Below are 27330 nucleotides of genomic sequence, written 5' to 3' on the forward strand. Positions count from 1 at the left end.
TTTGAGTTGAATGCGTGGTCTTATTACTGACTTGACAATTTGTGTTAAAAAATGACAGATTTGCAGACTGATGGAAATAAAACTGTCTGTCAAAGAAATCTGTCAAGACACAACACAAGTCTATTCAAACTCTATAAGCTATTCTCGTCGAGATAAACAGCATCTCAATGCCGTAGGTCCCTTGTTGTTAAAGCTGAATGTGAAAATTAAATGTGGGCGTATTATCAAGACATTAGACATAGACTTCTTATGTGCACAATTATGGTTTGTGTACGGAACTTCCCACACCTTGTCGTCGTAGTCTGCGTTTCCTGAGGCCGAAGATTCGCACTTTGGAGAAGATGTCGACCAGGTTCCCATTGCAAAGCCCTTTATTCTTATTGGGGCTTTTTCTCCTCCTGTTGGTGGATGGTCGGTCTATATGCTGCTCCCGTGCCTGTCTCTTCTGGCGGATCAAACCGCTGGCAATCGCCGCTGCCATGTCTCAAAAACAGGGCTGTTGAACTCCTTACACACAAAGCACAGACAACAACAAACCGCCCGATCTGTCTCAATTATTGTCCCATTTTTGCGACTGTTTGTGTGCTCTGCCCTCTGAAATGCACGGATGATGATCAAAGATATCCACACATCACGCACGGCGAAATAAGACACTGAATTAGCATAATGAATACAAAGGTGAAGTGTTACTCAACTGTCCGTATTTCACATGTTCTCCGATTTTCATTTCGAAGTCACGCAGGTTACTTTTCATTCCTGATTTCACAATGGTTTTCGGAATATGATTCTGACATGAGTTGCCCGGCTGCTCCAAAATATAGAATATGAAAATATATTCACGTCACGCTTGAGTCTCTCCGATCCGTCACTTTCCTTCCTTTATTTTTGACCCGGTCCTGATGAAATTCAGCACCCTGGCCAGCGACGTCCACTCCCGGAGTCTTGACAAACAAAGCGTTTTTCGGTCTGAGCTGTCAAGCGGAGAAACGCGACCACCTTCGTCTCCCAGGTGGAGCCCTGCGACTACACATATTCATGTCTCACATATTCACCAAGTTTAGCAGATATCCACGCCGGTTCTGTTCAAACGTTCACTCATCTTGAGAATAACCGACGGCGCAACGACGGTGACTTGAAGTTTGAACGAAGGTGTTGATTTGGGATCTCCTCAGACGATCACTCCCCATTCAGCCCCATGTTCTAGGTCGCGTGGTTATTCAATAACGATGTGCGTCTGTTCCTTTTCTAAAGCAGCATGTCTTGAGAGAGAGAAAATGTAAGTAACACTGAGCGGCTCCGGTGAGAATGACGTCTAGCCGGTGTGACGGGAAGGAACAAATAAATAAACTCAAATAAAAAAGTCTTTGACAGAAGCGGGAGTACACAAATGTGCAGCATAAGTGCTAACGTTAGCCAGGAAAAAAAACGTATTCAAGAAATGCTCCTCTTCATCCTCCACTCGGTCTCCAACCGTTTGGAGCGACTGAGGCGCACGCGCTTCCCGCCTCAGTCTCATAGATCAACGGCATCAACAAGTCTTAACGACCACGCGCTTCCCGCCTCAGCCTCACGGATCATCAACAAGTCTTAACGACAAACTCCTCCTTTGCCATCATTTCAAAGACGAGAAAAACCCACCCTTCACTGAACGTCCGTATATATGTGCACGGGAGGATTGTTCTCTGCACACGGGCTGATAAGATTCAAACCCCCCAATGACAATTTTTTTAAATAATTCTGATATAATTAATCTAATCACCTGAATCGTCTGATATAATTTAGTGTTTATAAAGATATAAGCAGTTGACATAGCCTACGCCAATTTTTTTAAATTAATTATACATATATTCAGATGCCATATTAGCCTATCTAAATAACAGATCTCAGACGCAAAAAAAAAAAAACATGTATTTTCCACAGAATTTCTTGTATTAGGAACTATCAAGCACTATTTATTTTATGTTTATGAGACAGAAAGCCTGATAAATTGAATGCATGACAAATTAATTTCACTCAACCCGACCGACACGCCGCGCGAGTGCAAAATGAACCAGGACTACAACACACACCTCTGAGGTGCTATTGAGACCCCCATTGCTTTAGACAAACACACCTATGTAATGCATTGTACGGATGAGTGTCTGTGTTTCTATAGGCCTACATATATCTGTCGTCTGTTTCTTTAATCATATGGTAATGAGTGTTGCGATAAGGGCTGGGGTGCCAATTTAATATCATGCCCCAATAACACGCAGTATTTTCTCATTTAGATTAATATCACCACTGAAACACAATCACAGAGAATGAATTTTAAAAAAAGAAAAGAAAAAGAAAAACTCAAGAGGGCCATCTGCTGTTTGTCGCTGCAATGAAATATTCAGTCTTTCATCCCCCTGATGTTTTTCAACCCCTTTTACTAGACTGACAATGTAACTCTGGGATGGTATTTCCACACCAGTCACTGGTTGAGCAGATTACAGAGAAAATATATAAATATATGGAACATGCATTTCAATCTAATAATATACACATTCATAGACATTCACAAAAGTCTTATTGCATTAAAATGAAAAAAGAAAAACTGACCTTATAAGCATGCAAATCATGAGCTCAGAAATACCAGACTGCTAAAATAATGAGAGCTTAAACTGTCTGCATTGCCGGTGCAGCAGCCACTGCAGTTTGAGCAGCCGCCAGCAGCGGACACTGTCAGCTTAACTATGACTCCATTTATTTACAATACCACAGACAGATCATTTCATGAATAAGCCATTAACATAAACACATCTGTACTTCATGGACATTCAAATGTAAATAGAGTTAAAAATATATAAATCCAAATGCCTTATTTAATTTAATACATTAACGGATGATAAAGCATTATATATGCAAACATTTTGGCTAATAGTTTATAAATTCAAGTTATGCAGCGGTTGTAAATAGCTGCTTAACATTTATATAGTAAATCCAAAAAAAATGCAAGCAACAGGACATACAAAATAAAGGTTACAGTCTGACACAACATTACTTTGCATAGAAAAAGAACAAGAGATTATGTAAAAAAGTCTGTAATCAACGCGACTGCGGTAAACTATAAAAAAAAAGGAATGAAAGAACACGCCCGTGGCATTTTCTTAGTTCTTCTACTCTGAGTCTCATGAATACAGAATTGGATCTTTTACCTTTTCCTCTCCAATTTCATCTGTAGTGTATATATGGCAGGAAACTTTCCGCTTCAGAAGCGTTTACTCAAAATAAAAGGAAGCAATCAGATGGCAAATGGACTACACACCAAACGCCATGACAAAAAGAGACCAAAGGGAACAAGCATTTAAAATCTGAATCAACTTGCACGCATGAGAGGTTACTATATTTCAAAGAAAAGAAAAGAAGAAAAGAAAAGAAAAGAAAGACAACTGCATTGTCATGATTGAATATGAGATTGTGCACATACCTACATGCTTTCTCCTTCTGAATGTATGAGACTCCATAGTGAACCCATTTGCACATTCAAGCGAGGTAACAGCGCATTTCTCTGGCTGTCAATGACATGGCCCCATTTATAGGGTCTATACTCACAGATAACATTATTAGTAAGATCTGCCCCCAAACAATTGCCATTCAGCCGGCTGAGACCATCTCCTCCGAGGCTTCAGAGGCAAAATCTTAAATAACAATGTTCCACTTTGAACTTTTAAAAAGGATGAGCTGAAGTGTTCTGTATTTTGCTCAATTTTACCTAGAGTTTAATGTAGAGGCACCCATGCGAACAGCACAGCTCAAAGATCATAAGAGAACAGATGTGTAATTCAAGAGAAGCACTTTTGATGTCGAACTAATTAACCGCTATATAAATGTGAGCCAACTCCAGCCTCCCACGCTGCCCTCCACCTGGTCTTTTATGAACGTTAGCTGACAAGATGAATGAAACATGGTCATTCTAGGAAAAGCCATACGATACAATACCACATGAAATCAAAGAGATGACTGCAACTTCTGTTCTATACAAATGTGCAGTGCTCTGAAGCTGTCCGAATAATAAAAGGGAAAGAGAGATGGATGAGATATAGAGGTGGACGGGAATAAGAACTTCAAATTCACCAAAGCCCGGTGGAGCGACGAGAACAGGAGAATTAAATCTTCCTTCAAGAAATGTCACAGCAGACGGAGACACCAAATAAACAAGTCGATACTTTGTATCACTATGGAAGCCTTTAGGGTCGCCTGGCTTTTATTAGCTGACGTGATGACAGCAGTTGTAAATTGGACTTAACGTCACACGCGCTGAGACGAGAGGAAAACAGGAGATTTAGTGCTTTGTTTAAATCAAATTGTTTCACACTTGTTGGGGCGGGAGAGGGAGTTTAATTTAATTGAGGAGAAAGTAATGATTTTTGGTTAGTGTTGTTGACATCGGGGTTTAATCGGCTTGGTGAAATGTCACCGTTCTGAGAAGCTGAAGACACTGAGGCTCTAAGACTTTGAATGCGGAAGTGAATGTCGTGTTTTGAACAGAAATCTCACCATCGTCTCCTTCAATGGCTTTAGCTAATATAGCAGACTTGATTTGGGAGTAACAAATCAAAGGATTAAAAGGAAAATGAGAAATGAGTTTTCTGTTTAAGTGGCGGAGATTAACTCTCTCAATTTGAGGGAATTACTGGAGGAGATATCAAACGTAAGAGAAAATCTCGTTCTCTCATTTTTCAATGTTTTCTTTTTCTTTTCTGATTCAACTAACAAAAAATGTACAGCAATTCCGAGTCTTATAAACAACATTAAAGGAATATTACTGTAATTATGGTTATTTTGATAGGCTGTTTCAGCATTAAAGATATGGTATTAAACCAAAATGGCTATCAAAAAGTCATATTCTCATCTCAGCACATCTACAAAGTAAGTGTAATTTTGTTATAGAACCAGATAACTTCAAAATAAGTACCGTACTTATAATTGACAATTTCTGAACACCATGTGTTTATTCGGAATGACATTATAGCATATTTCTCATATTATTTTATATGCAATATGTATATTATGTGCACATTGCAAATGTTCTGTTTGCATGGAATGACCTACAACATTTGGCAATATGCAGTACACAAGCAGAGGACACTGCATGGGATTCTGTATCCCATAATGCAATGCACTCTAATTCACCTTCCATTTTTAATAACTTTTTATTGAGTTATTTAATCAGACTGCTAAAAGTGAAGTTATGTTTACACAGAATTGCGTTAAAAATGCAAAATAGCTATGATTTCTTTCCAAGATGTTAACTGGACATGACCTGCTAATTTAAATAGAAAGAGGGAAGATCCTGTGTTAGAAATGTATTGTTGTTAAAAATAAAACATGTATTATTGCATTATTGGTGCATATTGTTTCTATATTTTTAATCTGTGCATATTCTTCTATAATAATTTGTATGCAGTAGGCTACACTGTAAAATATGCAACAAGCTCTATCTTGACTTCAGTGCAAAGAATACATCATACATGATTATCTCACTTTAAGTGAAAAAAGCAATTCAGAAATGGATTTGCATAGAATGTATGTGCATGCCAGTGTTATTCTGCGCTTTGAAAAAAATAAATGTGACGAGTCTGTAAATCAAGCTAAAAGCTTATAAGACGAGCACCTGTGTTAAATCAAATTGTAGATTAATGAGAAAAGAACAAAAAGAATCCAGCAAATCAATACAAGTCTGTTTGAGCTTGAGGGTTTTGCCATTAAGCTTGACATTTAAATATCAACAACAGATCTCATTACAGAGGTGAGAATGTCAGTAATGTATAAAATGAGGAAGGACACTTCCCTGTAAACAACTATACATATCCTTCAAACTACAGACATGTGATCAGGGGCCAAAAACCGAATTAGCCTAACAATAAGCAACAATAAGCAATCAAAACACATTATTGTATATTAATTGTATTATATTAGAGTAACTGGTTCTGGCGCTGTTGAGATCAAAATATAAGGCTTGTATTATTTATTGTTATATAATTGTATTGTTGTGACTGTCTTGTTTTGCGTTACAGTGTCTGTTTTTATTGCTATCATTTTATTAAAAATTGTTGCCTTTCCCCTTTATTAAATGTGCTACAAAAATAACATAAAATAAAATTAACTATATTAACAAAATACATGATTTTACATTAACTGTTATTATTTTCTTTTTATTAATAATTATTGGTGCTTCATAATTGCTCATACTTCTGGTTTAACATAATATGACAACTTTAGAGGTGCTGTAACGTTTCTTAGTGATTGGACATACCATCTAAATAATAAACACTGTATAACCACTAAAACAGCTTAACAACTGCACAGCAATTGCCACAACCCTGGTAATGACAAAGACCCAAAGAGTTTGGCGAGGCACCACACATATTTTACTTTTAAATGTACAAATTTAGCTTTCTTCTAGCACATGGCACCAGTCTAAAATGTTCAGGTTTAGTCACTGCGGACATGTGTTTCACATTGTACTGAGAAGAGCAGTGCTCGGTGATATACACAGCTTCAGTTTTGGCTCATCACTGACCTCTGAACAGTGAGAGCATGTGAATTTCTCTGTGAGAGAGTGTAGTCTAAATGACAGAGAGGAACACAACGCATCACACGCCGTTACTCCCACCAGGGGGGTGGGAAATGCCGGGATAAGCTCCAAAGAGATGGATATAGACAGAGCTGCTCCCTGAACAAGAGTTAAAAATTCAGCTCACATCTCTGCGTGTCCTTTGATCCGGTTTTTAAGTATGCAACATTCAAAAGTGTCTTGTCAGCAGTGGAGCAAAAAAAATAAAAAAGCTCATGCAAGAAAGCCTGGGCAGAGACTGTGAATTTAAATGAGTTGATTCTCTGCCTGGAAAGCCCTCTTTTTTCTGGTCTGTGAGAGAGAAGAGGGAAGGACTCTGCAAAGTAATCTCCCAGTGGAAACCCAAGGGACCTCCGAGCACACAAAAATGGGCCAAAAGCGTATAGCCTTGAGAAACCCCTGGAATGATAATGTTCAGTTCAGTTCAGTTCAGTTCAGTTCAGTTCAGTTGAAGTTAAAGCACTGCTAGATCCACACTATAAAATGCTCTCATTTTAGTTTTAGGGAACATAGGGGTCCAGTGCACAGTCACCATCAGGTTTTCTTACACAGCTCTGTTTTTGCAGCAGGGAGATGCTCATTATAGAAATACATATAAATAATAAATGATACAGACATCACTGAATATAATGATTAACTTGCAGTTTAATAAGTGATTCATTCGCTCTGATTAAATTAAGTGAAGGATTCATCCCAGGAAATTGTCTCTCTTTAGTCTTAACTGCTCTTTAAGAGACCCAGCTCATACAGTCGTTCATGAATGAGACTACACTGATCATACTGTATGTTTTTGATTCAAAAAAAGAACTGGATCATAAGTTTATAAATTGGTTTACACTACTGATCATACGTCAGACGATCATACGTCATTTGTTCATGAATCAGACTACTGTATTTGTTTGTGAATCGGACAACAGTGCAATGCTCATGCTGTATGTTTCTGATTTACAAAAGAATCAGATAATAAGAGTCATTTGTTTGTGAATCGGACTACACTGCTCATGCTGTATGTTGTTGATTCACAAAAAGAATCAGATAATAAGAGTCATTTGTTTGTGAATCGGACTACACTGCTCATGCTGTATGTTGTTGATTCACAAAAAGAATCAGATAATAAGAGTCATTTGTTTGTGAATCGGACTACACTGCTCATGCTGTATGTTGTTGATTCACAAAAAGAACCACATAATAAGAGTCAAATTGTACAGTATGTTGTGCTTGAGCGCAGAAGACGTTTCTTACAGTACTCTGCCATGGAGGACTGACTTAACTGCTGAAAAGAAGTGCAGAAATAACCCTGGCTTACATTAACGGTCATCTTATGTTGAACCACTATTTCCCCATCATTCTCTCTGATACACACCAAATGCATTTCATCTCAAACTGGAGCCCAAGGGAAAAATGTAGCCTACCTACAGTCTGCAGTGACATTTGAGCTGTTCAAACATGATGACAGACTCTCAGTGAAAGTGTGAGAGAGTGATAAAGCCCTAAAGGAGATGTTGGCACACAGGGAACGTCCCTTCAGTATATCGTCCACAGTGTATTTGCTCCCACACACCGCATGCTGTGGCCTGTTTCTTACGCTGGCCTGAACCAAACAGCATCAAGTAAGAAGAACACACCCACCTAAGAATCCTAACAAAGGCCTGCAGGGCACCCACACAAACCCCTACATACAAAAACACACACATTATTTAAAATGGGAAGTCTGGAAAACGTGAGAAAGAGAAACTGCGACAAAATAAGCATGAAAGCTGGAGGGAGAGAGACGCATCACTACCCCCTACAATTCATGAGATAAATGGGATTTCTATTAGGTACATCCATTGAATGCTAATACCAAGCAAGCTGCTTAGTCTAATGCCCATCCCTAATCTGAACCTTTTTCTCTGGACTGCCTGTTTCAGCGGTTACACGGAAAATCCCTGTTGGTCAACCAGCTCAGTGGATTTCGTGTTCGCTTCATGACGGATGATTTTTTAACCATAGCTTGCTCCCAAGGATTTGTTCTCTCGGCTAAAATGGAATGCATAATGAATTCGCACACTGACAACATACATTTGTTATAGTGATATGTCTACATATGTCAGCTATTTTGAATGACAGGAGTAGATTACAATGTGTTAGAAATGCGTTAGAGTCAATATTTCTCTGAGGAAGGTTTATAAATCTCTCGTGAACAGCCTGTAACAGGCCTTGATCCATTTGTCAATGTGTCCCCATGCAGAGCAGCACAGAAGTAACTCTAAACGCACATACACGCACGGGCCTTATCAGTGCTGAAATCCTTTCAACTGACCTGGAACCAGCTTGAAATATTAATACGGTCTTAATTAAATCACAGTGTTGTAATTTTATACCTAAGTGAAACTCATTTAAAATGAGCAAAACCACAGATCAATAGGAACTGTACTTTTTGTTGCAGACTTAAATATCGCTTCCCATGAAAACTGATCTGGAATGCCAAACAATGAGAAAGCTTAAGTTACGTCAACAAAAACCTAGCGCAGGCTGTGAGTGTCAACATGTACCATTGGAGTCAGGTTGTGTTAAAGCAATAGTTTGTGTCAGAAAGAGAAGAGTGAACATTCTTTAAAATTATTTTTTGTGTGTTCCACAGAAGAAAGTCAAATGGGTTCGGAACAACATAAGGGTGAGAAAAGTATTACAGAATTAGGTGAACTATTTATTTACAGTAATACAGCCGTAATCAACCTTTATAATTTCACTTTACACGTGCACTTAAGGGTTATACTTTATTTCGATAGTCCACTTTATACATTTGACTAATTAGGCTTTAAGTAATTTTGCAAATACATTTCAACTAACTCTCAGAGTATTAGTAGACTGTTAGGTCAGGGTAAGGGTTAGTAGAATAAGTTGATATGTACTTGCAAAGGTACTTATACTAATAGTATGTCTGAAGTGGACTATCAAAATAAAGTGTTACCACACTTTAAAATAAATTTCATTAGGAATATTAACGAACATTACTATGTAATGTAATACCTAATGAATCATCAGTTAGAACGTTAGAAATTAATTAATAATAGTTAGAAATTACATTAAAAACACTTTGACACTTTAAATAAGGTTTAATTTGTTAATATGATTTAACATACTGTAACATGAATGAACAATCATTTTAAAGCACTTATTACTCTTTGATAATTATATTGTTAGTTCATGTTGGCTATTGCATTAACTGATGTTAACAAATACCTTATTGTAAAGTGTTTCCGAAAATTCTACAATATGTTTTATATATCCTCTTCACAGCACCCCTGGTTAAAAGCCCTTACTTTAATACAGCAGTTTTTTGTTGTTGTTGTTTTCAGAAAAAAAAAGTGATTCTACTTTAGCAAGTCAGTTACATGTACAGTATCTTACAAGTCACAATTTAATCACAAACATTTCCTCAATCTTGCATCACAGTATCTGTGCGAATGTCGCATAATCCTATAGTTACACCATTTATACAATACATTACAATATTATCTAAATCTCCAATTATCTTGACCTCAATAGTAAGAAGGTTTAATGGTTTTTCATCCCTGCAGAGGAACCTTAAGTCCTGCAGAGCCTTGAAAAACTGCTGACCAGGTGCTAAAAGCCAAGGGAAGGTCAGCTGCAGAGAGCACAGAGACAAAGACCAGCCCTGGACTCTTCTCGTCGGCCAGGAAAAGAGATCCGCTGTCTAGCGTCTGGCCTACAGCGGGCAGAAGTGCACTTAATACTGTTAGTGATCGTAGCATACTGCGAACTGAGATACTAACTGTGCAAGTGTTGACTGTGTACGTACCTCCAGAAAGCGTGCGATAACCTCGCCACACACTGCTCAAAATAACTGCTTGTTTACAGTGTGTGTGTACAACCACTGCAAACACAAACCAGCCATTATGCACCCATGACAAACTCTCTCTGACATATTTACAGCAAACAGATTCTCCCTTGAAGGAAAACACACATTTAAATGTCATTCCCATAACAGACACAGTGCAACACTGGATATCCAAAGCAGCTCTGAGATCCATATCCCACAATCCCCACTTCCCCGGAGGGAGGGAGGGAGGGAGGGAGGGAGGGAGGGAGAGAGAAAGAGAGAGAGAGAGAGAGAGAGAGAGAGAGAATAGCTGTGCAGAGCTTGTTTATGGGGGGGGGGGGTATGAGAATAAAATAAGTAAAAGTTACTATTTGTACCTCTTTTTTTCAACATGGTTTGTACTGGGATAAGTGCTGGTGCTGTGTTTTTTTGCACGCCATGAATAAGGACTGGACTTTTAAAAAAGCACCATGAACGTCCATATGACTTGTGCACTGTATTCCAAGTCTTCTGAAATCATACAAAAGATTTTTGGTTCACTGTGTGAAGTTGAACCACATCAATCTGATTTGTGAATCACTCTGAATTGTGAGAGAACAAACTGTTTCATAGAATTTTTTTCTTTTTTTTACAAATCAGACATTGTTACTCTCATAAACATATCTAGAAGAGGGCTTTTGTCAAGATTTGTACATGACTTATATTTTAGTCTGCTCCTCACAACAAAGTTATCAAACAGCTCCGGAAGATGTTTTGTCTAAAAAAAAGAGCAGCCAGGATAATCTTTAAAAACTCACATTTTATGTTCAACAGATGGAGGAAAGTCATACAGGTTTGGATAAAATATGTAAATCAATAAGTAAATCATTTATTTAAAAATAAAAAAGTGTAAGTAATCAAAGGGACCTGTGAGAGCAGACACAAGACTAATGTATAAGCAATGACACAAATTATATAAAGGGTTTATGTGATTAGGGGCCTAATCACCTGCAAACAATTAGTTATAGTTCTTAGATCAGATGAATTGCAAATTGCTGAAATCCAAAGAATTTAATTATTGATCTCCATATATATATTTTTTTAAATGAGTTACTAACATTTGTGTAAAGCAATACTGAAAAGGTTGGATATAAGAAGACAAATTCAGTTGAAAAGTCCTTGTTGGGAAATGGGAGCACGCACCCCCACAAAAAAATATCAATTTAAATAGCAAGAAAAATAACAGCACTCACATGTGAACAGTAAGTGCTCGAAAATGTTTGTTTTCGTTGGTGATGAATGTTTGTTTTATGCTATGCTGTTATAAAACCACAAGAGGGAGGTCAAGAGCGGAGCAGAGAACAGCTCAGTGAGATCATTTAGAAATCAGACACAAACTGCAAAATGTGGCTAAACAATCCCTCATGACAGCCATTATCCGTTATGTCATACTGTAATGACTCTTTCAGACTTTCAGCTAAATTGTGAATATAATACAACGCTCACCATAACATTCCTAACACAATCTTTAGCCGCTTGACGTGAGGTCCTCTTAGTTAAACCAATAAGGCAACTTGTCTAGAAATGCAATTTCTGTAGTTTATGTGTCTTGTTTACTAATGCGCTGCAAAATAAAAATGACTATACTAGCGAATAAAAAAGGCAGGATAAGAAGACAGATGGCAAAATAATAAAGGGCCTTTATGTACACGTTTCAGACAGCAAAGATGCCCTCAAGTGGTCAGATTGGGCTACTTCAAGATTGAAGTCAGAGGGAGGGGGGGTGGGAGAGGGGTATAACTGCAGAGACTACAAACAGTTCCTCACTGATCTAATCATAGCACAAAACACAGCCACAGCACTGACCTGTGAACGAATTTAGCCACAATTTAAACACACATGCTCTTTGCAAATAAACTAAAGAGAAGTCAGGTATTCATGCATATTAAATGTCATCAAAAGCAACAAACACTGGCACTTTCAGGAACAGGAAACATCTGGCACGGAGCTGGATGACATGCTTCCTGTGAACTGCTGCAGGCGCCATTACTCACATTCAAAATCATTATGGCTCTGTGTCCTGGCCGACAGAGCGCTGTGCAGTGAAATGCAGATTGATCTATTGTCCTGTCCTCACCCCGCTATGACATCATCAGCAAGAAGATCTTTTGGTGCATGTCATTAGGAAGTGTATTATTTCACTTCCAAAAGTTACGTAATAGAGACGGCTCTCTGTAGTTTCGCACTGCTCTGAACCCCACAGCATGGATTACAGCCCGAAGCCAAAAGCGATCCGAGCGTGTGTGTGTGTGTGTGTGTGTGTGTGTGTGTGTGTGTGTTGGCCCAAATTATACATACTGTGCAGCACTCTCACACAGACCGTGAGAGATTTAAATGCTTTATATGAAGGTGAGAACAGAAGGACAGCTTGCGCCCACTGCAAGTTGGGAATTCAGAGAACTATTTGTTAATAGTGTCATTCATTAAACACATCAGCATTTTTAATTGATCCATCTATAGCCACTGCATGTTTAATCCACCTTCCAATCATGTAGTTAATGGGTTTATGAATTTATCTTCCTGTCACGATGTGTCCCATGATCATCCCAATATTGACAAGGTCACCTAGCCACTCAAAGCATTATTTTGGAGTTACAGTTTGCCCAAAAACTAAAATTTACCTTCGTCTCTACTCATTTTTGGTCTGTTCCTCACATAAAGCTATATGTTATGGCTTCAGAAGCCTTGGGCCCTGCCCACTTCTCTGTAAAAATAGCATATTTGACATTCTGCAAAATATCAAGATTTAAATGAGGGTGAATTAATGAAGACAGGTTTAACTATGGAAGGGAGACAAAAATAGGCTAAGGACATATACACATCAAAGCTATATAATTCTTTGATATGTGTATATGTCCTTAGCCTATTTTTGATAGTTTTTTATATATAACAATACTAAAGGTTACTTTATCATTAATAAAATGTCTTTGTGAAGCCACTATCAATTTACACAAATTATAGCCAAGTTAAATTATTTGGATATTTTACTGCAAGTTACCACAGTCCATCTAATTAAGGTTCCAATCAGTGAAATATTACATTATAGAGAATAAAACCGATTTTTGAATTGATACTTTGAGTGCGATTACATTAGTGAAATTTTGCAGGCAAGAAAAGGTCTATTGTCCATAATTTAGCGATGTATGAAGCACAGCTCACACATAGCCTATATAGTCACTTATAAACCAAGCAGCTTAGCTTCAATCAATGCATGACCAACTTGAACCCATTGTGAAATCAGCATGGGGAAATATTTCGCCCTCAAGCAAAATTCCAGATTGCGATTCCTATTGAATCGACTGGATTTACCCCGCAAAATGTCGCAGAGCAATGGTAAATGTGTGTGCGTATACTCATACACGACCATAAGCAAGGATGTTGTGGGTGATTGCCAGGGAATTTATATTCGTTTTAGTGACTCACAGCATTAGTCTAGCAACATGCCACCAAACTCTAATGAAATAAGGTGAAAGTTGCATCTTCCATGCAAATAACAATTTGTGTGGTGTGAAGAGTTGCTACAGTACCTACAGTGTCAGTCAGTCACTTGTTTTTTTGCAAGGCAGCTCACTGAATTCTGGAAAAGAGCTAAATTATCTTGACTCTGAGAATCTATGGTTTTCCATTATGAAGAGCTACAAGCTACAGGGTTAATATAATGAAAAGAGTAGACATCTCAAAAGTTCAATTTAGAGATTGGAGGACATCTTTCAGGCAGGAGAAAGAGCGGTAATGGAGCATGACAGGATACATCCATTTCACAGGAGACAGATAGACAGGCAGAAAGAGAGAGAAAGAAAGAAACAAAGAAAGACAAATGTAGCAGCGCTCATATTGTCTACTCCACTAGGTATGTGACCTTTTAGCACTAGCTATATATAGCCCAAGCTAGAGGGGGGGAAACGGCAGGATTTGTCCTCTCCATTTCTTTCCCCACCTCTTCTGCCCAGGTCTCTTTGACATGTGGTCAATTCCAGCGAAAGCGAGTCTTATTGACAGGCTTTAATGAGATTGCTTCCCCTCATCTATCTTAAGTAAAGATCCATTGGCTCTCTTCTTTAGCCACAGCTACATGATGCCCATCAGGCCGTGATTTACAGCGCTAACCCATCAGCTGACATCCGGTGCTCTCCGTAGACGTCTTTTTTCATACAGATCCTTTTTAAAAAAGGTCCATAAATCACTATATCTGATAGTCCCGAAAGACAAAGGAGCCATCTTTATCACATACGTTTAAAAGAGGGATGGTACAATAGTGGCTCTATCTTTTTTTAGAATCACTATTATTATTGCTCAGATTTGGGGTTAGGGATTTAAACAAACCCCTTACCCTGCGTGTCCTCTAGCGCGTGGTGAGCAGAGATGAGCGAGTGTTGCCAATTCATTCTTTATGGGTGGCAGGCTTGTGCATGGGGACTTTAGGACTGACAGCAGAACAGAATAAGTGGTAAGAGTGTATAAATGTGAGCCAGAATGGATCTATTGGCTCCATTTACATTTTTTTCGCACATTTATTATTCGCAAGATCTGATTTTTCAGAGTTAGGCATGTTCCTGGGTCAACATAATTTTGTTGATCCTGGAACAACATTCCTGTCTGAAAATGTAATCCTAACCCTAATCCCACCTCTAAACCTAACCAATAAAAATGATAGGTGAATAACACAGACAGATGTATAAGCACGTAACCCTGGTTGTAAGACTACACTTTACATAAACTATAAACTTGACCCTTAAATCTGATTGGTTGATTGGAATGTTGTTCCACGATCAATAACACTTGAAATCAGGTTCTGTGTATTATTTAGTCAGTGTAGACAAAACACCGAACTAAAATACTCTGACAATACAATACTCTCTCCAGACCAAATTACTCTTATAGCAGGTTATTTTTATAAATTTATAAAAATCTATTAATAAAATTAATTAATTAAAAGTCAAGAAAGAGATATTTTTAAGAAAATTAGGTTCCAAACAACATTGGATCAATGTGTGTACAAACCAAAAATATCACTGAGACACCTTTCAAAGTTTGGAACAACATTAAGGGTAAATAATGACATAATTTTAATTTATCACTTTAAGGCCAATTACTGGAACAGATTTATCTGTCTTTATCTTATTTTTTTTACACAGGAGGGCATTATTTTAAAATATTATTGTTTTAAATATATTCATTCAATTCAATTTCACGTTTATTAATACATGATTTCAAAGCAGCTTTACAGAAAGTAAATAGTCCATATTACAATTCAGAGTAATCTGTTATCAAAGGTAACTGTCTAAGTTATGTATTTCAGAAATGTACATATACAAAATCACAGTTAGCTAAAAATGTATTAATTTAAACAATGTAATAATTGAATGCAAAAACAATGAGCTCAATGAAGTATAATGTATACTTGTTTGTTAAAGGGATAGTTCACTTTAAAATGAAAATTCTGTCATCATATACTCACCCTCAAGTTGTACGCATATACGCACCCTCAACTTCTGCTGAACACAAAGGAAGATATTTTGAAAAATGTCAGTAACCAAACAGTTACCAGGTCCCATTGACTTCCATATAGGAAAAAAAAAATTCTATGGAAGTCAATGGGACCTGGTTTCTGTTTTGTTACTGACATTTTTCAAAATATCTTCCTTTGTGTTCAGCAGAAGAAAGAAACTCATACAGGTTTGAAACAACTTGAGGGTGAGTATATGATGACAGAATTTTCATTTTAAAGTGAACTATCCCTTTAACAAATGATTATGACCATTCATCATTATAATTATTTTGCATTTTATTCAAAATATTTATTTCCTTTAAGTACTAAAAGGATTTCTAAATGAATACTAAATTAAAATAACCGAAGGCTAAGTAACTGAAATCTTTAAGAGGAAGTAGAACCGGAACCATCAAATTCCTATCACCCTAGTGGCGATGACTTGTGCATGTACAAAAACCCCAGTAAAAATCTGGTTGGTGTTGTGGTTTGAGAGAGCTGAATGTAAGGATGGGGTTTGTCTGAAAACGGCTCTAGAGCGATCCGAATGAAGTCTGAGTGTGAGCGACAGACGACAATAGATCTGGGATTCCCCAGTTCACTGATTCTCGACACGTTCCCTCTGCCCGACTTTCCTCCGCCCACTCTCTCCCTCTTCTTTCTCTCTCTCATCCTTTTACAATATAAAGGTGAAAGCCTCGATGCGTTGGGAGACCACCGTTGTTAGGTAACAGCCTGCAAGCTCCCCAAAGGCACGTGTAGACCGTTTATGACTATATCACTCCACAGGTGCATCCATACTGCGTCAGCGCGCTTGAACGCACGCACACAGCCACACACAAACTATCCAGTGGGGCGTCTGCACTCTAGATGCCTGCAAGCATTCGCTCACTGTTTACCCGTAATACATCAGTAAAGGTCAAATGCGATAAACCTCAGACTGCTATTCCTAGAACCCCGCTATTTATGACAGTCTCCATCTACTATGTCTGCTCTGAGGCGCTTCTAAGAGGTCGACAAAAAAATACTAACGCAGCCAATGTAACACTTCCTCATGCAGAAAGCTGTCAAGCAGAGCTGGAGTAAAAGAGAAGGTGCAAATGCCTGTGTGTTTGAGCTCTCTATGACGGGCGTCAGACAGTTCACACACTGAAAAAGACATTTTCACTCAAGCAAATTTCACAAACAATTTTGAAGTAGAAAAACTGAACTAGTATTTTCTTGTTTTCTCAAAAAAAAATTGTTGTTTTTTTCCATCTATACCGAGCAGCAGCAGAGAAAACGTCCCCTGTAAGTTCTTATAAAATATTAATCTGATCATGACTGATTCAGTCAGGCAGAGGCAATATGGCTCTGGGACGAGTCCCTTGACCACTTAGACCGCCATAATATAAAACCATGTGTCCTGTGGGCTTGACCTCCTTTGAATAAATGTCCAGGTTCAGCCACTGGGGAGGATCAAGCTGCAATATTTCTGCTAGCATTACTCAATCAGGACAGATTGCACCAAACTGCCATCAGATGATTAAATACCTTAAAGATTCTAGCGATGTTGTAATAGATCAAAGAAAACACAATCAAGGCAGCCATCTGTCCACTACCTTTTTCTTTGTGCCCGTATTGGGGTGTGGTATTATCGCTGTACTGTACAAAAGCATCTATCCAGAAGGCTCCTATTTCGGTAGTTTTAGCATTCTGGCACAGTTTACACAGCTAAATGAATGACTGCATCAGATCCACTGATGGTTAGTGCCAATAAGCCGGAGAGTGATATAAGAGAGTGGATGGATCAATCTGTGTGTGTGTGTGTGTGTGTGTGTGTGTGTGTGTGTGTGTGTGTGTGTGTGTGTGTGTGTGTGTGTGTGTGATTTATGAGAACACACATTTGAATAATGGCATGCGTATTACACTGGTATTACAACTTAAATGTGGTTTATGAGGACATTTCATGAGTCCTCGTAATTCAAATAGTTAAAAAAACATAAAAAACAATGTTTTATTAAAAATGTAAAAATGCAGAATGTTTCCTGTGATGAGTAGGTTTAGGGATAGGGGCAGTGCAAGGGGATAGAATATACAGTTTGTACAGTATAAAAAAAACAGTGTGTGTGTGTGTGTGTGTGTGTGTGTGTGTGTGTGTGTGTGTGTGTGTGTGTGTGTGTGTGTGTGTGTGTGTGTGTGTGTGTGTGTGTGTGTGTGTGTGTGTGATTTATGAGAACACACATTTGAATAATGGCATGCGTATTACACTGGTATTACAACTTAAATGTGGTTTATGAGGACATTTCATGAGTCCTCGTAATTCAAATAGTTTAAAAAACATAAAAAACAATGTTTTATTAAAAATGTAAAAATGCAGAATGTTTCCTGTGATGATTAGGTTTAGGGATAGGGGCAGTGCAAGGGGATAGAATATACAGTTTGTACAGTATAAAAAAAATAGTGTGTGTGTGTGTGTGCGTGTGCGTGCGTGCGTGCGTGCGTGCGTGTGTCTGTGTGTCCTATATAATATCATATATTGTATCCTACAATAATATTGTGAAATATTATTATGTTTTTAAATATCTGTTTTCTATTTGAATGTATTTTCAAATGTAATTTATTCCTGTGATGGCAAAACTGAACGTTCATGCAGCAGCCAATACTCCAGATTTCAGTGTCAGATCCTGAAATCATTCTAATATGATGATTTGGTGCTCAATAACTTTCTTTTCTTATTATTATCAATGTAACAACAGTTGTGCAGCTTCATTACAGCATTTATTTGAAATAGAATTTCTTTGTAGCATTTACTTTTACTTTTAATGCATAATTGCATTTAATGCATCTTTCCAGAATAAAAGTATTAATTTCGAAAGAAAAAAATCGTACTAATCCCAAACGTTTGAATAGCATTGTAATTATGAGAGTAAATATTTTCAAATCCAGTTAAGCATTTGGTTACAAGTTAATCTAAAGAAAAAAGCGCTCTTTTCTTTATCGTACACCCTGTAATTCAATAATGAATAGTTTTATTTCATAATGTCATGTCAAAATTTACATTTTATCAATCCACATTTAAAGAACAAATATTTTTAAGATGTAACATTATTACAAATTTTAAGAAAAATGGTAAAAAAAAATAAACATTGTAAGTAAAAAGTGCAGGTTTTTGCATTCAAAAACATTACTTTCTTTAATGTATCTTTTCAATGAATGTTCATCAATTAGTGAAAGTGTACAATCCCCACAGACAAATGAGATTTATCAGAAGAGAGCATTATTGATCCATCGGTCAGATGTATTTTACATCAAATAGCTGATCAAAGATAGTCTGCTCTAACATGTCATTGTGGGACGTTACACATCTGGTCCAAGCGCAATACACTGGCACCCTGATAATAAAACAACGAAAGCCTCGGTTTGCTTTATGGGCAAACTATTAATGATGATGATATTAATGATTTATCAGTCTAGGACAGGTGGAGCAAGATCAAACTCCTTTCTCATAGCGATCGAAGAAACAGGCTTGCACTGACGTAAGGGGAGACGATTGCTCTTTGACAAAGACACTTCGTAAATCCTATGATACAAATTACACAGACATAATAAGAGCTATCACTAGCTTCATTTTCATTTTTGTAATATGCGCTAGCCTTCTGAGTTATTCAGTTGTCACTTTGGATAAAAAGGTCTGATAAATGTATTAATGTAAATGTACAGAGGCCACCAATTACAGGCAATCTACTTTATCCTATAGAAATAGGAAGTGATCCAGGGTGGTCTCGGTGTGCTGTGGGACTGTATTAGATGGATGACGTTTAAATTCAGCAGGACTTATCACAGGGGCCATTTATGTGAAGTCCCTGGAGAAAGGCGATGTTGGGAAATGGCACAGTTGAGCTTTGATGATAATCAAATTCCAAAGAGTGCAGAAGGCTTTACTTTTGTGTAAAACACTGTGATTCTGTGGCACTATCAAAACATTGCTCTGTTTTGTTTTTTTCAGCATCCTTACAAGCCCAATACAGCAATATTGGCTAACCCAATGGCAATTGACGTTCACATTTCCAATTGTATAATATTAATGACATGAACAGCTTATTTTGTATTTGGGAAATTATTAAAATAATAACCTTTTTTTTATAATATCATGTCTACTATTTTTCTCACACAGTCAGAATCGTTTTACATGAAAATAGATGCCTTTACATTTGAGGACAATAGACCTAACATATTTTATTATATATTATATTTTGAGGACCTTGGCATTTGAAAACTCTTGCCCTAGTTTGTTTACTTTGCAACACTAAAACAAACTTGTATTGCCATATGAGTTTAGTGGGGTAATGTATTTATCAATTAAAAAAGAAAAAGAAAATCAAATTCATGTCTTTTTTGGCAGTCGGCTCGCTGGTTATTGGTTTTCTATAGATCACACAAGCAATATTTACAAATGAATCGCCACTAGAATGAAATACAAATAAGAATGAGGATCATGGAAAAATAAAATCCTTGTGTCAAAATAATCAATATGCAATTATACACTACATCCAAAGAGTCGTTTAAAACTGCATTCACCCCACAGATTTCCACTGGAAGTGTTTTACTTATGTTTTTTAAAATCAGGGACAAGTTGATTTTTTCTATGCCAAAAGAAGCTTTCGATGGATCTTAAAGAAATTGCTCACCTGAAAATTCTGTCAATAATTACCCACCCCCATGTCATTCCAAACATATATGACAAACGTATGTCGGTTTTATGTCTATATGAATAATCTTGTTTGGACTCCATAGACTTTCATTGTATGGAAAGAAACATAGTTCAAAATGCCTTCGTTTGTGCTCACAGAAGAAACGGAAGTCATACAGGTTTGGAACGACATGAGGATGAATAAATAATGACAAAAATTGTCATTTTCAGATGAACTATCCCTTTAAGTAGTTTAACCTGTATTACTACCTTAAAGATGTGCGTGCGTGTGTGTGTGTGTGTGTATGTGTGTGTGTGTACGGACCCAATAAACCCATTGTTAAGGGGACAAAATGACAAAGATAGCCATATCTGAAATCCTTGTCCTTGTGGAGACTTTTTTTTTTTTTGCTCCCCATGAGGAAAACAGCTTATATATCATAATAAGTGTAAAAATGCAGATTTTTTTCTGTGATTGGTGAGTTTAGGGTTAGGGTCAAGGTTAGGGGATAGAATATACATTTTTAAAATCATTTTGTCTATGGTGGGCCACAAAGTACTGTAATATGATTTGCAAGAATGAGCATGTGTGGCAACAGTTAAGGTCAATCCTGCAACCTAACCTGTAACCATCTGGCACCTAGACAGGGACGTTCATTTATCAAGTCAAACAGTGGCCGCACATGACTCCGACTTTTCTCTGAAGTGGTGGGGAGAAAAGAGCATAATGGAACAAAGCATATGATATAAGGCATGATATAATCCCGGTCGGGCCGCAGTAGACGAGCTAAATTCAGAGAAGGAAAATGATTCATAAGCACTCTTCTCCATGCCACTTCATTCATCGTAATTCATATTGAAATATAACAGAACTCAGCATCCGTGAACAAATCAATACCATCTCTGCAGCAGGAGCCGAAAAAATAAATAAATAAATAAATTAACTTAGGCTTTATTGAGCTTCTTCAATTATTCAACAACTGCTCTATTAAACCCCAGGGGCCTTTAAAGATACAGTAAGGAGATGAGGGAAGCATTCTGAGCGGTGCTCACTTCCAGGTCTCGGCCCATCTGCTTAAAGACAGCTCTCTCCGCACGCCGAAACCCTCAGGAGGCCAGCGTTAAGAGACCTGCCTCTTTTATCTGTGCACCGTTGATGTATGGCACTCGCGCTCGTACGTCCTTAGCTATGCGTACTCCAGCGAAGCTTAGCTGGCGAGCAGGTGATCCTGCAAAACACCTACTACGCCACAGGGAAAATCGTCTGCCTGATATGTGGCGCCAGATGCTGATTTAGTGCACTAGCAGAGTTCTAAGGGGAAGGAGTGGGGAGTGAATAGGGCATTAAATCATAAGCTGAGCTCTGGGTTTCAGAGCGGCGGAGATGAAGAGAACTACAGTTAAGGAGAAAGAGAGAGAGACGTCACCTCGTTTAACCTCCTAGCAAGCTCTCCTGGGAGCATCAAGCCTCCACCTGCACCCGCAGCCTCTGAAGTGGGTGGCACGCTGAGCTGGAATGCATGTGGGCAGCAGGCTAAGTGTTGCTATTGGTAGCATAGAACCCACTGACCTGCTGGAAACCACATTGAGCCATTCCATAACTTCCAGCATGCACCTGTCACATCATATCCCCTGCATCCAGGACAGTACTTTCTAAAGAAGAGCTCTTAGCATCTTAGCTCACTAAAAATCATCAGGCTGGAAAAAAGCATCAACAGTGGCCATTATTTATGAAGCAGAGATGCTGATAAATGTATAAGGCCCTGCTGAGATTCTTCATTGCGTTAATATCAATGTTGGGGAGTCATTAACTAAAGGTGCTTTTACACTTGTAGTTTGGTTATCTTGTTTGTTTGTTTTTGTCTGGACTATAGACTGTAAAAAAAGATGGACAACGCGTCTCTGCTCCCTTCCACTGCAGAAAAATTAAGCCAAAAATATTCCAGTAACAGTCGTTGGTAAGAACTACCTAAAATGACAGAAACCATCTTTGGAAAAAAATTATTTGAGATGTATTGGATTTTTTTAGTTTGGCTCATGTCCCACTTGTTTACATCGAGAGGGCTTTACAATCGAAATGCTTTGGCTTCACTTTTCAGGACTTGTGTGGCACACTTGGCCCGTACCAGAACAGAAAATTATTCATTTAGAGGGTGTTGTTCACACTTGTTACTTCGGTTCTCTTGGTTCTTTTGGTCTGGACCAAAAAAGAAAATGAGACCCATCTTTTCAGAGGTCTCGGTTCACTTGTTTAGTGCGCATCAGGGTTTGAATAGCAGCGTTCAGACTTATTCAAATGAACTGCACTAACAGAACAATCGCACCAGAATTCATTTTAAATTCAAACCTACTAAGTGAGAACAAACCCTTAGTCTTGGTTCGCTCATTGTTCACAATACATTTTTTAAGACCAAACCTAAAGATAAAAAACAAAACAAACAATAAATAAATAAACACTTTTATGACATATATTTGGCAACAGAACTTACAGAACATCCAAAACAATGCAGTGTGCTGGTCTAAATGTGCCAGATATGTGTGTACACATGATGGTATTTTTACCTGCTTGTGACAAGCTTATAACATGCATAAAGGAGTCAAAATAACGTCAGGATTTCCACACAAACAAAGATCTGCTGCAAGGAGACACGGTTCCGACACCTGTACCAAACTGTAATGGGATACATAGCTCCTATGACGAGAAAATCCAGGTATACTTGAGCATTTTGTCCTTTATGGGGTCGTGACTTGATGCTGAACTGTATACTGTAGGTGAGTGAAGTGAGGTAGAATAGAATAGAATAGAATAGAATAGAATATATATTTATTGTCATTGTCCACTGAAGTGAATCACTTTATTCAGACCAATTCATTTAAATTAACTGGTTCGAATATGATTCGCCAGTTTGTTTGAGTCCCTATGCAGATGCTTGCATGTTATAATACGTTTTTAGCTAAATTATCATGTTCTTCACAATTCTTTTTTTTTTTTTTCATCTGAGTTACATAAATAAATGTTTTCTAGTTTGGTTATGTGCCAGAAAATACTTTTCTGATTACTAAATACTAAATACCACCAATAAAACTTGATTACAATAAAGATTACAATAAAACTGTAATCTTGTCAAGCTACAAGCTCATTATTTAAATGAGCGTCTCCAAAACCGTTTAATATAATTATATGAAGTGAATGAGATTGGAGACGATATCTAAATATATTATTAATTAAACCTACAACTAAACCATGGGGGTAAAGAACCGAGAGGTCACAGAATCACAGAAAACCATTGAAATGATGTTGCTTCTTTGTTGATATAAATACTGTGATATAAGACTTTGGTCATGCCGCCCACTCTCATATTGCACTCTTTCTGTCCCCTCATTCGCTCCCCCCAACGTGTATAAAGCAGCTCTGGGCTTTAGAGAGTTGGTGACAGGCAGAAGCCACTGAGACAGACTGAGAAAGCTGAGAGGAGTTGCCGGAAGAGCCTGCAGGACTCACAGGGATTAGCAGTGGTGAGGGACATTGGGTCATGGCACTGCCAGGCGGGTCATACTGCTGAGGACGGAGCAGTGGGGCATCTCTTTATTCCAACTATATCAGGAGTGCTGGGTTTTCAACTGTGAGACTCATATTAACCCCTGCAGGGGAAATTACAGTGATCTCATTCCTTTTCCTAGGTATTCATACTCGTAATGCTTTAGATGTTGCCAGTTTGTTGAAAATGTACGTCAGTGTTAATCCAAATATAAAACAATGTATCTGTGCTAGAAACACACAGAAAATATCCCTAATGAGATCACATTGAGGAAGCACATTTTACTATTGACTGTTTTTGAATTCAGCACCTTGGACAGTTCAAATAAGTAAAAATGCCTGCAGAGATACACCGTTCTTCTAACATTCGTCTACATTACGCCCTTCTTGCTGGGCGCTGAATCCTGCAGCAGAAAATTAGGTTAAATACCTGAAACACATTGGAAAAAAAGTCGCTTCATACTAGGGCAGAACAAAAGGATAACACCAGCACAATCAGCCCATACAGCTTCATTCAATGCTGCTATTTAGAGGTGGCCCATAGAACTAGGCATGTCACACAGCGTGGTCAGACAATTACTCTACGTATGTCACTGGGAAATGACAAGATTTATGGACTTCATTGTTTTTCAGAGCCAAAGAGACTCCAAGTTCTCCACACAGTTCTTACAATAGACAGCAATATAGGAGAAACAGAAGCTATGTTCACAAATGTATTGACAGACAGACAGACAGACAGACAGACAGACAGACAGACAGACAGACAGACAGACAGACAGACAGACAGACAGACAGACAGACAGACAGACAGACAGACAGACAGACAGACAGACAGACAGACAGACAGACAGACAGACAGACAGACAGACAGACAGACAGATAGATAGATAGATAGATAGATAGATAGATAGATAGATAGATAGATAGATAGATAGATAGATAGATAGATAGATAGATAGATAGATAGATAGATAGATAGATAGATAGATAGATAGATAGATCACTGTGTTGTTGACATAAGGCAATGAGTAATGATAGCCAAGCACATCATGAGACTTGAGCCTCACTAGCTTCTGCACACACATACCCAGTGTTTGTGGCTCTGTAGAGAATGCTTGGTTAGTTGGAGGCATCTCCAGTGGGAGAGCGCTCTTTGGTGCAGTCTGGACTGATGAGAAGCCAGAGATGTGGGGGTGGTGTGGGCTGGGTCATGCTGACTGCACTGAACTGGCACCAGGACTGATTAAGTTCAGTATCTCTGCCTGGGATCAATGATTTCAGGAAATCAAATAAGGTCAGTCTCATCAAACTCTCAGCCACCACCTAACCGCCAAATGTTTAACATGGGTCTAAAAGCGCTAAGGTGATTTGGCAAGCAACACAAGCAGCAAAGCAGCACCAGCTGTGGCCTACAGTAGTCTCAGCCTCAGACGCCCACAGTCCGCTCACTGACCATCTGATGCATATTGCTTACAAAGAAAAGGAATGCAAGTTCTCAATCTGGAAAGCTCTTATCTGATTGGCTGACTTTACACAACTTCCGGGAATAAAGGTACATCATTACTTTGGGTAGGATAAACAAAAATTCATACTAGTCTATATACATTTTATATATACTTTTTCATGTTTTCTGTTAGGGATGCACAATATACATCAACAGCATATCGTACATATACATAACTGATAAGAAAAAACTGGTAACACTTTACAATAAGGTTTCATTTGTTAACACTCATTAATGTATTAACTAACATGAACTAATCTTGAGTAATACATTTGTTACTGTATTTGTTAATCCTGGTTAACATTGTACAGCTGTTCAATGTTTATGTTACTTCACAGTGCATTAACTAATGTTAATACAATTATTTATTTTAATAATGTATTGAAATTAACATGAACAAATATTATTAAATGCTGTAGAAGTGCAGTTCATTATTAATAAATGTTAACTAATGAAGCCTTATTGTAAAGTGTTACCAAAAAAAAGTATATTTCAATGAAAAAAACTATCAAATGGCATTGAGTTAATTGATGACAAATTACAAGATGACTTGTTCATTTTTACTTCCAAAATTACATTAAATGTCCTATTAGATATATTATAGTTTTTCACTGTACAGAGAAAGGGAATTTTACCATAAAATGTTCCTCAAAATGAACATCTATTTCTCATACTAAGCATTCAGTATTTTATTTTTAATTTATTAAATACATTTTACAAACAAGGAATTCACTGGGAATTTATCAGCTATTGGCTGTGACATAAAGATGATTCTTAAATTAGCATATCATAAATAATATAGGCTCATCCCGACCCTAACCCCATCTAAACAACATTAAATGCAAATGTCTGATAACCGATAAATGGCAAGACTGTTTAATTAAACATAATGGTACTAGTAGTGGTGTCAACAATAATCGATTCAGCGATGCATCGCAATGCGGGATATGCACGATTCAGCATCGATGCGGCAAAGTGCCATAATCGATTATGTCACTGTTTATTTTCTGGCCTTGAGTTGGACAATAAAGTTGTGAAGTTTATTACTTCCGTGGGCATAACAACAACAACAATCAAGACGGCTGAGGCGGAGGGAGATGACCGCGATAGACGGGTAATTAAAAAACGCACCCAAAGCTTGGAAAAGCGGACATCTGGGCACATTTCGATTCTACGAAGTTAATGGGAAACTTAACAAGACGAGGCTGAACACAGGAGCGCAGCTTCGCGGCTGAGACACGAATAGACTATTATTAACTTAAAGCTTTACTCTTAAACACAAAAGGCACGTCCATTTTAATAAAAAAATGATATTTATTAAACAAACCAGATCAAGAGCAAAAACGAAATAAAGTGCATAACTGAAAAATAAAGCATAGGCTCAAAACTAATACAAACAGTGGCACTGCGCGAGTGCGCGCATTGGGCTCCAATAATATGTTCCCGTCTTCTAAAAAAAAATGCTGCCGATGTCTTTGTTGACATGATAGAAGAGGACTGACTATGAATTAAACGGTCTCTCAATTAAATAAATAATATTCAGCAAACCTTAGTAGCCTACTTTCTTCAATCTGTCTCTCTTCTCCAGTGGGTTGGGATAATCCAAAATAAGTGAAAACAAGGGGGGTGTTCTGAAGACAGACTGTTACCTGTGAAACA

At 37.8% G+C, this 27330-nt stretch overlaps 1 protein-coding gene across 6 annotated transcripts in view; it reads right to left on the reverse strand.

Moving 5' to 3' along the window:
- Positions 1-27330, reverse strand: part of fgf14 (fibroblast growth factor 14) — a 150506-nt gene that overhangs the window by 44301 nt on the left and 78875 nt on the right. Inside the window, exon 1 of one of the 6 annotated variants that reach the window (XM_079618078.1) lies at positions 289-1633. The exons of the other annotated variants lie outside the window; for them this stretch is intronic. Coding sequence (XP_079474204.1) covers positions 289-481 — 193 coding nt within the window. The 5' untranslated portion in view covers positions 482-1633. Of the gene's footprint in view, positions 1-288; positions 1634-27330 lie in introns of those variants that run through there. 6 annotated transcript variants of the gene reach the window in all.

This window comes from Phoxinus phoxinus (assembly GCF_949152265.1).
Source record: "Phoxinus phoxinus genome assembly, chromosome: 7".
NCBI lineage: Eukaryota > Metazoa > Chordata > Actinopteri > Cypriniformes > Leuciscidae > Phoxinus > Phoxinus phoxinus.